Source organism: Amblyomma mixtum, chromosome 8 (genome assembly GCF_055824585.1).
Source record: "Amblyomma mixtum isolate Tamu chromosome 8, ASM5582458v1, whole genome shotgun sequence".
NCBI classification, from domain to species: Eukaryota; Metazoa; Arthropoda; class Arachnida; order Ixodida; family Ixodidae; genus Amblyomma; species Amblyomma mixtum.
The window spans coordinates 40556313-40569609 of NC_143019.1; the positions used below are offsets into that span (position 1 = coordinate 40556313).

Below are 13297 nucleotides of genomic sequence, written 5' to 3' on the forward strand. Positions count from 1 at the left end.
TTTCAATCAGCTGTGCCTTCCCGACTACGACTCTTACGAGCAGTTCGAGCGGGCCCTGAGGCTATCCATCAACGAAGGCACAGAAGGCTTCGGCATGATCTGATCTGCTTTTTGTGAATCTCGCCCTGCTGCCGTCACATTCGCCAAGAGGGTCCAGCGCAATGCATTACAACCAATCGTGGGCGCACACACTTGGCCTCACCAATGCATGGACTCTTGTGGTTGGTGCTATGACAAAGTTGGCAAGACTGGCGCCAAGCATTTCTTCTTGGCGAAGAAAAAGACAAGCTCAGTTTCTTGCATTTTGTGCAAAGCAGTTCCAGGCTGGTGATGGGTGGTGAAACGTAGTCCGGTACGAATTTGACTGGCACAGCAACGAATGGACACTTCTGATGTGCCTTGGTGCCGTGTGTACGCCGCACCGCAGTGATCCCACTGGTTTTTTCTGGCAATTTCGTTTCTGCCTTTCGTTTCCACAAGCCATTGTTGACGTGTCAAATTATGCAATGCACACAGTAGCACAGTAGCTTTCCATTGAATGCATTGCTCACTGCTGCTAGTTATACTTTGAACTTGCTCTTCGGTTCAAGGGTGCTTTGGCAACGTCAGCGGCGATTGGCTCGCAACACCGACGAGGTGTGTACAAGCGGTGGCATTTTTTGATGCAGCATTTATAGGCTTCGTAATAATAACAATCTATCCTCTGTTGTGTACTTGAGTCATTCATTCCTCGAGCACTTGCTGTAGCTGGAACAGTTTTTGTCAAATCTACCGTCAAAGTGTAGCACGCATCTTCCAACGGCGGAAATCTCGCGGAAACATGTAGTTATTGCTCTTTGCTAGCTCCAATACCTGCCAGGCCTCAGCATAAGCTGTATGCAAGATTTTTCAAAGTGTCCACATTACCATTTTTAGCTTGCCACACAAAACTTATCTATGAATGTAGGCTCTCTACAAGCTTTACAAGGCACCGGGAAAGTGAAGCGTGCTGTCACAGGCTAAACGTCGGCTCGAAAGGTTACACATAGTATGCTGAATGTGTTGTTGCTTTACATCGTTCTTTGTCCCATTCTGTAATTTGTATTTGTTAAGCTCATTGCATAATTTCGAAACGCTGACGTGTTAAGCTTCCTTTCCCGTTGTGCTTAATAGTGCTTAACAGTTTGCAAAAAGATTGCCCTTCGTAATATGGCAGAAGCAAATGCATTTCTCAAAGCATTGTCCAAATGAAACTTGGCATTCCAACTGTGGTGGTTAGCACCGGAAATTTCAACGTGCATGTTATGCATTTCACTCCCACTGAAACGCCATCTACTGCTACATTTCATGTTCAGCATGAAAACGTTGCAATCTCTGAACCGCTGCCTTAGTCCGTGTTTCATTTGGACAAGCCTCGTGTATAGTAAACTTGCTATTCCATTTTAGCGTGCATTAGGGGACCACTATTAATCTATACTTTTGCTATGTGTCGTGACCTTGTAGCATTCCTTTTTTGATGCCAAGAAGAAGACTGCTGTCTAGTCATGTTTTGTATATCATGTTTTGCTGCGACTCTGTGTTGCCGTAAGCAGGCATGGCCAAGGAAACTTTTTTTTTTCTCCTTTTCGTGGTGTAGCGAGCTCCACAGTTCCTTTCTTAGAACCTAGTTCCTCACTAACACTACTAGCTGTACTATCAGCTACGAGACTCAGAAGCCTTTTAATAACCATTTTTGCGAACTGAAGAGATAGGCAGTGTGTTTGCCGTCATTTTGTGCCATTCAGACACGGTTAGTACACGGTCATGCAACAGAATTTACAGCCTCGCTGTGCTGAAGGGCGCAAGAACAGGTTTTTCATCCTTGTCATATGGCACCGCGTATGCCACCATTATTCAAGGAGGCATAATTAGTACATTTAAGCGGCTTATTTCTTTTTGTCCCGTCTTACGCCTTGCATTGCAAGTGGCGGATGTTCATGTACTGTAATGTTTAATACATTATTTTCAGTATCCGCTCCATTTCTGTCCTGTATTACGCCTCACATTGTAAGTGAGTGGTGTTAAAGTGAAAACGCTTTTCCGTTCTGGTATCCACTCCATTTCTCCGGATCGTGCTGGAGAGAGACGCATGTTTTGCAAATTAAACAAGTTTTACACCAAGTATGCAGCGTTCTTGTTTTATTACAACATGAAAAGCATGGCACACTTCTATTTATATAACAAACACCGTTAGGCTTAATAAAGCGAGAAGAATGCACACGCACGGCTTTACTAGTCTTTGTTGGGACTGAAAGCACGTAATGCTTTGTAGTACATTTGCATAGCCCATTGATGCCGACGACTGCAGTGGCACAAGTAAAACCAACAGGAAAACCTGCTGCAAGCGTACTTTGAAAGTGTTTATTAAGAAAAAAAAAACAATCACTAGGGAGAAGAACACCGACGAGAGTGACCGTTATAGACAAGCCACAAACAACTTGGTTACTTGCAAACAGTCTTTTTAGACTAGACCTAGCTTGCAAAAAGACAGGGGAGGGAATGGAAAGGGCATCACAAAGTAGGAAGAGTGGAAAGCAACATTGCTGCATTATCACCCTGGGATGGCAGTAGTATTCGTGACAAATACTAACATACAGATGTGCTCGTGCTGTTGGAACAATACCAAGGAAGGAAGGCATAGATGCCCAATTTTCCTTCAAGTGATATGTGGGAAGGAGATAGTAGTTATCAGTTGTTCGATAGTTAATCGAGGGCTCACTTTCTTTGCACAGCTGCCTAAGTGATTGGCTGGGTGGGAAACTTTTTTTTTTTTTTTCCCCACTTGCAGCGACGGTCCCCTCGGGTCAACTCTGTGTGGAATGATTGGTTACTCACAATTGTGGCTGCTCAGCCACTCTTTCTAGATTATGTATTTTAGCAAGGGTGCTCCGCACCGCTATGTGCAAGGAAAGAAAGTGAGGTACACAAATTAAGTTCCGCTGTGGCACGCAGGCTTGATACGTCGTGGCTTGGATGTTAACGCAGCTGCGTTCAGAGACCAGCTATGTGAAGGTTGGCATCGAGCTGTTCTAAGTACCTGCAAAGAGAAAAGAAACTCTGATGATGACGAGAGCTCTTTTTAACACAACCAAGAAAAAAGGACTTCTATTGTTTTGTGGAAACGTCGCTGTAGAACGCTGTAGAAAGCATTTTTGTGGAAACGTCGCTGTAGAATGTGCACCAAATGTAGGTGTCAAGTAAGAATGCACATTCTCTATCTTGCAGGAAAGAGCAAATTTCTGTAAATGCATACAAAACACAAAATTTAATTACAGTAGAACCTCGGTGTTGCATTACCGGTTCATACACTCGAAATCATGGGCAATAAATATGTTCCACAGAGTTGCGCTATTTTCTGCCAGGTAATATCGTCCCAGATATTGCAACTTCCAAGCTACTACGTTTAAAATATCGAAAAATGCTGGTTGTATAATACATTTCCTGTGCACCCGAGCTAGTGGGTTGAAACTGAGCCATGCAGCATGAACGAAGCGGCAGTCGCCCGCCACGGTAGCTTCTCTGCAGGGCCTATGTGCAAAGGGGGCGAAGCATTAAATAAAAAAAAGCTGCGCCGACATACAAGAATGGGAGAAGAAACAAGCTCCTTCACAGTGCATAAAGGATTAGGGGGTGGGGGAAACTACCACGATATGCTTATATACAATCGAGCCGAGTCTGGGGAACGCGGCATAAAAAAAAATAAACAGACAGTCGGCTGTAGTGGCGGCTTCCCCGCAGTGCATATGTGCAAGCAGAAGGAGCATCCGAAAATGACTAGAAAAAGATCTCGGCCCCATTTGCCATCGCCATAGCTGGAACAGATGTGTTGCGAAGTTTCTTCAGAGATAAAGACAACGCCAATGCATACTAAATTCTGCACTAAAACATGGAATATAGTTTCAAATCGGGGCCAAGTAATGCTAATCAATAATTTTATCGCGTGAAAGTGCCAAAAAATGCATTTGTATCTCATTCAACAGCCACATCTTTTTTTACGCAGTTCCTTTTTAAATGTACCAACAAGTTTCTACTTTATACACAATTCAAGATGCCTTGTAGCCACACAACAGATAATTGTAGAAATAACTATGCTTACAGAGGAATTTAGTTCATGCTTTCAACTGAACAATTACTGAAGTTCTCTGTTCAATGCTGGCATGGCCTCCAGTAAAACAGACCAAGACCACAACACCATACTGCAGCTTGCATTGTGTCGCAGGAGGTGTAAGAGCTCGCAGAACCCTGTGGCATTTTGCATAATAAATTACATTATAGTATTATTGCCAAGTAATGCAACTCACTCTGCTCTAGCCACTGCTCCAGTATGCCATGTATGTTTTAGACCAGGTTAAAATTTCACACAAATGGTACCAAAGAAATTAACACAAAAAAAGTAAAGGCGCAAAAATAATTACCTCGAGTTCCACTGTTCCACCCTGGCCCTCAGAATACTCGGTCCAAACAAACTTGAGAGCTGATTCAAGCACTGACTTGCTGCACTGGACGTCAACGAGTTCTCACAGTTCTGAAAAAACAAAAAATAAATAAAGCACCTAAGTGTGCTTAGCCTTGCACCACCTAAAGTGACATAATTTGCAAAACACAGCACAAGCGTCACTTCTTTATCACTTCTTTAGAGTGACGCAAACCACACACCAGCATCAATAGTTTTATGTCAACAAGCAATGACATCACACTGGATTGGGACAAGCTCCGCCCACATTTTTACCTCCTCAGTTTATGGAGCTCGATTTGGAGCGGACAATTTTACATAGTCAAGATCCTCAGCATCTTGACTATGCCAATAAAGTCAGTCAATAAAGTTTAATGAAGTACATGATGTCGAAAGTGCTGAAGGTAAGAAATGATGAGGCAAGCAAAGTCGCACACCGCGACACACCTACAGAGTTCCAACAAACTGTGGACGCATCTAGTACATCTTATGAAAGCGTCGACCTACATTAGCATTTATCCCCGCATTCTCCCCTCACGTGCAAGCCGCATAACAACATTCAAATAGTGGAGACCTTCAGTTAGTGTCGAGTATAACAGCAGTCAAGCCTCTAGTTCGTGCTCACGATTGACTCGGATATCCCCCGCAGCACAGCTATTGGCCAATATTAAAAATGTATCGGCAAATTACGCTCCTACAAAGGAACAGAGTGAAACCACCAATTTCCAATATTAGGCCAATTATCTGTGCTGCATGAGACCTTGCTCAGCAGCCAAGTGTCAAAACTATGCAATGATGAACACACAAATGTTCCAAGACACTCCAAGACCATCCAGTTCCCCACCTACCAGGCTGTAGAAGATGGGCTCAAAGAACAGCTCAATGTGTGCCTTGAATGTCCGCTTTCCCACGCCTTTCACCATGTTTGGCAGCTGCGGGGAAACGAAAAGCGAATGCCAGGAACAAATACGTCAGCAAGTCTTCAGCCGCACATTTAGCAACTTGTACGGGGCAGGTGAATACCATCATCTTGAAAATTAAACGCGAAACAACCTGCTCCCTCTGCTACGAACCAAATGCTCCCTTACAGCCTTCAACGCGCGAATTCACCATTCCACAATTCTACCCATTTCGCAGTCATTACCTCCCTAATTGCAATAGTGAGAATACCAAGAGGAATGTTTTTAAGGGCCCTTCAACAACCCAACATTCAAGTGCCACTTGTGATAACTGCACCGTGAACAAGAGGGGAACCTAGCTTCCCGTTCGGAGAAGCAGCATTTGTACATGTCACTGCTGGTATGTGTACTAAGGCGCATAGTTGGAGCCATGTCATTACGAAGGAAAGCTAAGGGTAGCTTGACTTCAAGTTTTGCCAGCTTTCTGATCAACGAATCGGCACAACCTTCACAGCGCTCACCACTGCAACGCAATGAGGGCACAGTGCATCAGATCATAATCACATGATAGCAAATGATTCCTGCTACATACCACCTCACTGCGGCCACAGTGTGAACAACAAACAAACAAACAAGAAACTGCTTCTCACCTGATTGCATAGTGTCTCCAGCAGCACCACATGGTGGGTGTAATGTCGGTGCCTCGAAGCCTCGGACAGGGCGGGCAGGAATTCAGCGACACTCGTCGACACCTGAGGTACCTGGGACAGCTCCGATATCAGGTGGATGCACCTGGAAGAACAGAGAACCTCGGCATATATACAAATGTGCACCACAAGTCACAGGCATGCGACGGGGGACCACGTGTAAAGGAAGGTGAGCGTATTATGACCAACGGGAGAGAATCGGCAAAACAAGTTGCAGATTAAAACGAGAACTGGGTAAAACACATTCAAGAACCCCCAGTTTGTGTTGGATTTTTTTTTTTTAACCATACTGATGGCACTGTGCGAACAATGCGCATAAATATATCGTATTTAATCATGCAACGAATGCGCTAAGAATGCGCGCAATGAACTTAATCTCCTGGCACAAAGTCCACAGCTCATGACAGTAAATGCAAACTTTATGAGAGCTTTGCAGTGCTTTACGGGTTCCCCAAGCACTTCTAACACTCGTGCCTCAAGCCCCAATTTGCCTTTTACCCACTTTATATTAGAACTAACCATACTGTAATTGCTTATAAGTAGACTGTGTCATTCAGCATAGATGCTGCCTGTATGCTCATTTTTGCGTGGATCTTAAGCAAGAAGGGTGTAAGTTGAGACATGAACCGCTGCTATGCACCTAAGGTGGATATTTTTTTTTATACCATTCCATCATTAGTTGTGCCAGTCACAAACGCATTAGTGTATTGTGCAGTTTGTTAAGAAAAACAACACCGACAGGTCTACACGCAATTCATAACCCATCCCTGCTGTTCTCAAACGGACAGCAGAGTTGTGCTAATGGCTCCTGTATAACGTGTACTTTTCACATAGGCATTCATGATAGAAGCAACAGCCAAGATCGTAAGACCATAGTGTAACTACCACAAAGGAACACAATTTGCATGAGGATTGCCATTTGTTCAACGCCAGTATGTGGGCCAGCAGAAAATGCACAATACAGCTTTGCCAGACACATACCCATCAGCTAGCTCCCAAGGCTCTGACGGCTTTTTATAGTTCCAGTCTGTCGGCAGTCCAGATCTTGGGGCAAGGCTTTCACAGGAAAAAGTCTTAAAAGAAAAAAAAAAAGGGAAGAACAAAGGTCAGTGAACTAGCGTAACAGTTTTGACAACAGATACAACAAATTAAAGAGCCGCATGCCATAACTTTAAACCATGCTAAACTGCTCAACAGCTGAAGCAGATAACGCATCTTTTGAAAAGAATGAATGAGAGTGAACAACCACAAAGCTCATTAACAAAGACAATGCAGTATGCATCCCAAAGCGAGCTTCGCATCACAGACACTACTCTCATTGACATATAAAACTCTTCAACTAATTACTTGTCGGCCATGACAGTAACCTTTCTTGAGCCTTTCAGCACTGAAAACACAAACTCTCACACAGGGCGCTTGCATGCAAACATGCTTCAATCATGGCAAAACAAGTAGCACAAAGTGCTTAATAACTGTGCAACATTCACTTCCTTACAGCTTTTAATGTTGCACTGCATGTATCTAATTGTATTTAACTGTTTTGTATTAAGTTTGTATTCAGTTGTATTTGTTCAAAGTTTTTATAAAGTTTAAATCATTGTGAAAGGATAAAGACAGACAGCTATAACTACTACAAAGCCAAAAGTTATCTCCCACATGCCTTTCAGCAAAGAAAGCATGAGCTCCCGCATGCAGCACATTCATGATAACATGCGACACTCATGGCAAGGTAAATACTGTGAACTAGTATATAACATGCTGAAAAATGCATAACAATCACTTCCTTGCAGCTTATAATGTTGCCTAATGTGCATTTAGCCACACTTGCATGCATACCTTTAAATGTACAGTCACATCAGAATGAAACGCGAACAGGCATAAGCCGGACTTTTCTACTCTGTACAGCGAGATACTCCTTTACAACTGGTTTGTGCATATGTATTTCGGTTGACTCTTTACCCAGAAACGTGAATCAGGACAGCTGTATACCGCAGCTGAAAGTGCAGAGGTAAAATGTTGTGTTTTCTTCACAGGCGCTGTTCACATTTCATTCCGGCCTGACTGCACATTTGATTGCGTCACCATGAAGAGATGTCAAAACCAGTTACGCTACCTAATGTGTCTTTGCATTTGGTTCAAACTCAATAGTTACAGCAGTTTTTGCTTTCAACACTTCATACAGAAACCTTAACAAGTTGCGTTTGTTGAATTACATATTTTTCTTGGTAAATAAATGTGAAGAAAGAAAACATGGAAACACAACTGTGGCAGCTTTACGTCACTGAAACATTATATGTATGGGAAAATAAAAAACTTATGACAGCACTATTTATAGCAGCACTTGCATGAAACTGTAGCAGCCTGGCGATTTCAGTCCTATTAAAGACCACTGATTCAAAAATTTCTCCCGATGACATGTGTCTAGTCTAGCAGGGGAAGAATGTGCTCTTGAGAGTGAAAAGAAACACCAAAGACTTTAAGCAGCTTTATGCAGGACAAAAGTGTGTGAGATGCGGATTCACAGAAAATAATTTATTGCTGCATCCCAGTCAGCTGGTATTTGTTACAGTGGAAGACCACGCATGTCCCCTCATGATTCTATGCTTTTCATTAACCTCGTTAGCATGACCATGCAGGAATAAATTATTTTCTGCAAAACTGCGTCCCACAAACTTTTGTCCGAGACTGTACAAGTGCTTATCTCCTAGCAGCAAAATCACAAAACATTCCAGAAAGACAGGAAGCCAGTAGTAAGCCTTGTTTTATGCACAGTGTTGAATGATAAAAGAAGTCTAACATAATAACCATAACAAGTCGCTCCATGTAAAACTAAAGCTTTCACAAAAGTATAGAATTAAAATGCCACACTAGCCGGCAGCATTGGACTGTGAAAAATAAAGAAGGCACTATATAGACTAAAGTGCAAAACTAATCAAATGCATTACAGTTATGATTGCACAATGCATGCCAGTGCCCATATCTTTTTAATTTGAGGAAAAAAGTCACGCTGCAAGGCATTAACGTTGCATATAGCATCACTGAGCTGTTCTGCAGCATTGTGCTGTTCCTCTAAAGCATCCCACACTACTTCTCCAAACGTGCAACAGATCCCAGTGTCTGGCAAGGAAGACACGCATACCACGTCGACCTCGCTGAAAGCAGGCAACATGCAACAGCAGGTGTCTTCGTATCCCAGGACCATGCTTCCTTCCTCGTGCATCTCGACAAAAGGAGGCATTATCGCTACGTATGGTGCACACCTGTTGATTGCTGTGCAGGGCTGGGTCATTGTCGTGGGCCTTCTTGATGGCTTTGAAACTACCTGGGTTGGCGCTGGTCGAACCCCAGCCCTGCACGTCCCTGTACACCAGACTCTCGGCCGGCTGCTTCGCCACGCCGGCCAGGCCTTCGGTGATTTTGGCTTTCACTACTTGGAAGGCTTCTTGGCCTGTAGCGAGGCAAGCGGGCGCATTGTCATGCGCATGTAACGGCTCAACTTGTGCATGCACACAAAGCAGTTAAGGCAAGGTTGTACCACAAACTATGAAAATGTATTTTTCTGTTTTCCCACCTCTTTTCCCACCTGCTCTCTTCGCGACAGCAAACTGTTTTCCACATGTAATCTATCCAATACAGCCTCAACATGCTACAACAATCTTCCCTATATTAAAGGTGCACTGAAGAGAATTCTGAACTTGTCCTTTTGCCGTGGGAACTCGATCTACACATTCAGAGCTTTCTTAGAAACTTCAATTTATTGCCCTGTGTGGCCAATTTCCCTAATGAAATCAAATTAACGTCCGGCTCCCGCTTTTATTTTTTTAATTCTCCCCTGTACGGTGGGCGGAGTCGACCAACGCGTGGAGTGCCTTTCACCCAGTCCCGTGCCGGCTTGCCGCTCTGCCATCGGCGGAGTAATACGTAGTAGTCCGTAGTAGCAAATAGTCCGCGCGTATTTTTATTTCTGTGGGCTTATTTTGCGGCTAAATTATCTGCGAATGAAACTATTTATTCATGGAAACCTAAAAAACAAAATAAAGCGAAAGCAAAGCCTCTACGGAGCTGGCTAAAAAGCACTTCATGCGTTGGTCGACTCCGCCCACCGTACGAGGGAGAATTAAAAAAAAAAGGTGGGAGCCAGACGTTAATTCGATTTAATTAGGGAAATTGGCCACACAGGGCAGTAAGTCGCAGTTTCTAAGAATGGTAGGAACGTGTAGATCAAGTTCCCGCGGCAAAAAGACAAGTTCAGAATCCTCTTCAGTGCACCTTTAAGGGGGGACACTGGTCTTAGACCTATTTTCCTTATTGTTAGTCCAGTCCTAATGAAACTGCACCGCCTTGCTCAGTTCCTTATACTGATTTCAACAATGAAATTCACTTTCTCATAAATTAGTCACTTCCCAAGATAATTTATTTTAATTAGTCATTCATTAGTACCTCGGTGCAAAAAAAAACTGCTCAATAAAAAATCATTTTTAATTTATGGCTACATAGTATGGTGAGTAAAGAGTGCAATAATCAAAACCATTTTTCCATTTTACCCTCATTAGTAATTTTACAGCACTTTGAATATCAATGTTCAATGTGTGAATGTAATGCATCGATAAACTTTGCGGTATTATAAATTTTTAAAGTGCAATTGAACAAATCTGCTTTGATTATTGCACACACTGTGCCTTCAGCTTCCCCCAGCAAACAGTACGACATCTCTGTCTGTCCTACATGTTGAGATATCAACATACTAAGACAGCCAGATGTCCGAAATTTTCATGCCATTAAACTGTCTCCTCCTGCATAAATTGAGCCCACATGATGATCTGAATTTAATATTGCGATCAAAATGTCGATTTCATGAAGGAAAAAATTGGTACAGTTGGAAAATAATAGCTGTAAATTCCACAAATGTCATTTTTTGAAAATCGTTTTTTTGGTCATTTTTTGGTCTCAAAGACCAGGATTCCCCCTTAAAGCATTTTTGCTGCTTCACCTGGCGACATACTAATCCACCTTAGGAATACGTGCCACATTCATATATTTAAACTGCTAATATACCTGGCTATGAATACAATAAAACGTTAAGCCCAGGCAGTTCTCATAACGTATAGAGCAGCGTCACACCAAACAAGTTTACACGTTAAAATGAAGTTCTGGCACTGCCATAAACTGTTTATTTATTTTTATTTATTTATTTATTGAACCTCACAGGCCCCAACGGGCATTGTGTGAGGGGGGTTACAATATCAAAAAGTATTTCAGTAACAAGAGGCAAACACTGGGTACATCAAAACAGAACATAATTCACAAGAACTAACAGAAAACTAAATCGTACCTACACAGCACAATACTTACAGGTGCATATACATACATATACACAGAAAAATAAGGCTGATATGGTAACTCATGTACTACGTTGTACAAAATAACACATGTACTTAGTGCTAGTTAACATCAACCAAAAGCCTCTCGTGCTAGCACATAACGAAAGAAAGGTTCACGCTCACACATACCGTAAGCTCTAACAACGTTGGCGAGAGCGGCTGCAGCCCCTTGCCGCACAGATGGTATACAATCTTGCAGGTTGTTAAAGAACAACGGATAGACAGTCTTCAAAGATGCCCTAGAGATAAAACGGCCAAAGATATGACTCAATCCCAGCGCTCAACTACAATGGTACATCTTAATGGCTTTACACAACAAGTGGATTCATTTCTGTTGAGTCTATCAGAGAACAATATACACAACTTTAAAAAAAATAGAACGCACCTATGCTTTCGAGCATTATAGAAAAACAAGATAATTCTCGTATTATAAGCACGAGACAAGATAAATGCCAGTTTTCTCTTATTATTGCTGTTTAGAAATGTCGTCTCACTTGATAAAGTCGAATGCTTCCAGGGGGAGCCACTTACTTCGACTCTTCAGGGTAGCACAGCACGAAGTTCCCGCAAGCAAGACAAGCGGCTGCAAAAAGAGGTTAAAAAAAACAATTCAACATTTCAGAAACGACAATGTACAATGTAAAAAACACTTTAAAAAAGAAAGTATAATACGAACACACTCACCATCCCGGACTGCCCACGAAGGGTCTCGGAAGCAGACAAGAAGGGTTCTGAAAAGTCGGCACACGTACGGCCTCACGGCGTCATGGGCAATCTGAAAGAAATTGACATTGAGATTCTGTATCATAAAACACTTCAACGATGTTCACTCCACATTACACACAGTCCAAGCTAAGACATCGCACGCACTAACATACCCCAACATACACATACTATAAATGAAAATCATTAGTTAGGCACAGTTTCTAACAAACAGGACTCGGGCATCACCACAAAGCCCCTACTGATTGCTGCAATTTTTTTTTTATTTGTGTAATCACTTCTCTGGGCTTTTTTGGTGGCTGTACTGAGCATAAACTACCCAGAGGTATATTTTGACATGAACTTTGTTTAATACTGCGTTCTCCCAGATCAGATGCCTTTTTTTTTCTTCCATACTAATTTCCAGTATGGTCGCCCGCGCGGATACTCAGCTAAAACGGCAAAATATCACACTGCAACGGAGAGCAGCTTCACCTGTGACTATAAACATCAAGCACCTTCCAGACATAATGAAAGAACCGCGGACACCTCAGCGGAGGAAGTTCGAAGAATTAAGAATGAGTTACTGATCTTTTTAAAACAAAGCAGGTGCTCAAGGTGTTACAGGCACTGCAGTTTTGTTCCTCACAGATGAACTCACTGTTATGTGCATCACAAAATTCTGCCTTTCTTATTGGTTTGTTTGTTTTATACTGCAACAAGGCAGCACACTGAAGATTATTTCACATGAAACAGGCAAGTACTGCAACAAAACTTGGGGCAAGGCAAAACCCCACTACCAACCTTCAGTCCAGAGTGAAATCGTGACAATGGAAGTAGCATCCTACCCGCTGTGGTTATTACACGTTAATAGTTAACAAATCTAAGCAAAGGTCAGCTAACCTGGGATGTGAAGTGAGACAAGAGTGCCTTACTATCATGCATCATACTCACTGCAAGCTAGGTATATTAAGGGGGAGGGGCAAGGAATATGGCACTGCACATAGCACAAGATGTCACTACATACCTTGGAAGCAAGTTCTGCAATGCAGGCACATGCAGCTTCCCGAACGGCATGGTTCTCCGCAGCTGCCTGGGATGTGTAATAGTTAACCTACAAAGCAAATATAAAAAAAA

At 42.6% G+C, this 13297-nt stretch overlaps 2 protein-coding genes across 4 annotated transcripts in view; one reads left to right on the forward strand and one right to left on the reverse strand.

The window, feature by feature from the left end:
- Positions 1-2142, forward strand: part of LOC149332205 (apoptosis-resistant E3 ubiquitin protein ligase 1) — a 98926-nt gene extending 96784 nt beyond the window's left edge. For both annotated transcript variants that reach the window (XM_089557137.1, XM_089557138.1), the window contains exon 21: positions 1-2142. In XM_089557137.1, coding sequence (XP_089413263.1) covers positions 1-103 — 103 coding nt within the window. In that variant the 3' untranslated portion in view covers positions 104-2142.
- LOC149332206 (uncharacterized) overlaps positions 2141-13297 on the reverse strand; it is a 17741-nt gene continuing 6584 nt past the window's right edge. For both annotated transcript variants that reach the window (XM_089557140.1, XM_089557139.1), the window contains exons 8-17: positions 13188-13274; positions 12143-12233; positions 11990-12041; positions 11588-11697; positions 9338-9525; positions 7059-7150; positions 6021-6162; positions 5320-5403; positions 4434-4543; positions 2141-3055 (exon numbers count right to left, since the gene is read on the reverse strand). In XM_089557140.1, the coding sequence (XP_089413266.1) occupies positions 3010-3055; positions 4434-4543; positions 5320-5403; positions 6021-6162; positions 7059-7150; positions 9338-9525; positions 11588-11697; positions 11990-12041; positions 12143-12233; positions 13188-13274 (1002 nt within the window). In that variant the 3' untranslated portion in view covers positions 2141-3009. The remainder of the gene's footprint in view (positions 3056-4433; positions 4544-5319; positions 5404-6020; positions 6163-7058; positions 7151-9337; positions 9526-11587; positions 11698-11989; positions 12042-12142; positions 12234-13187; positions 13275-13297) is intronic.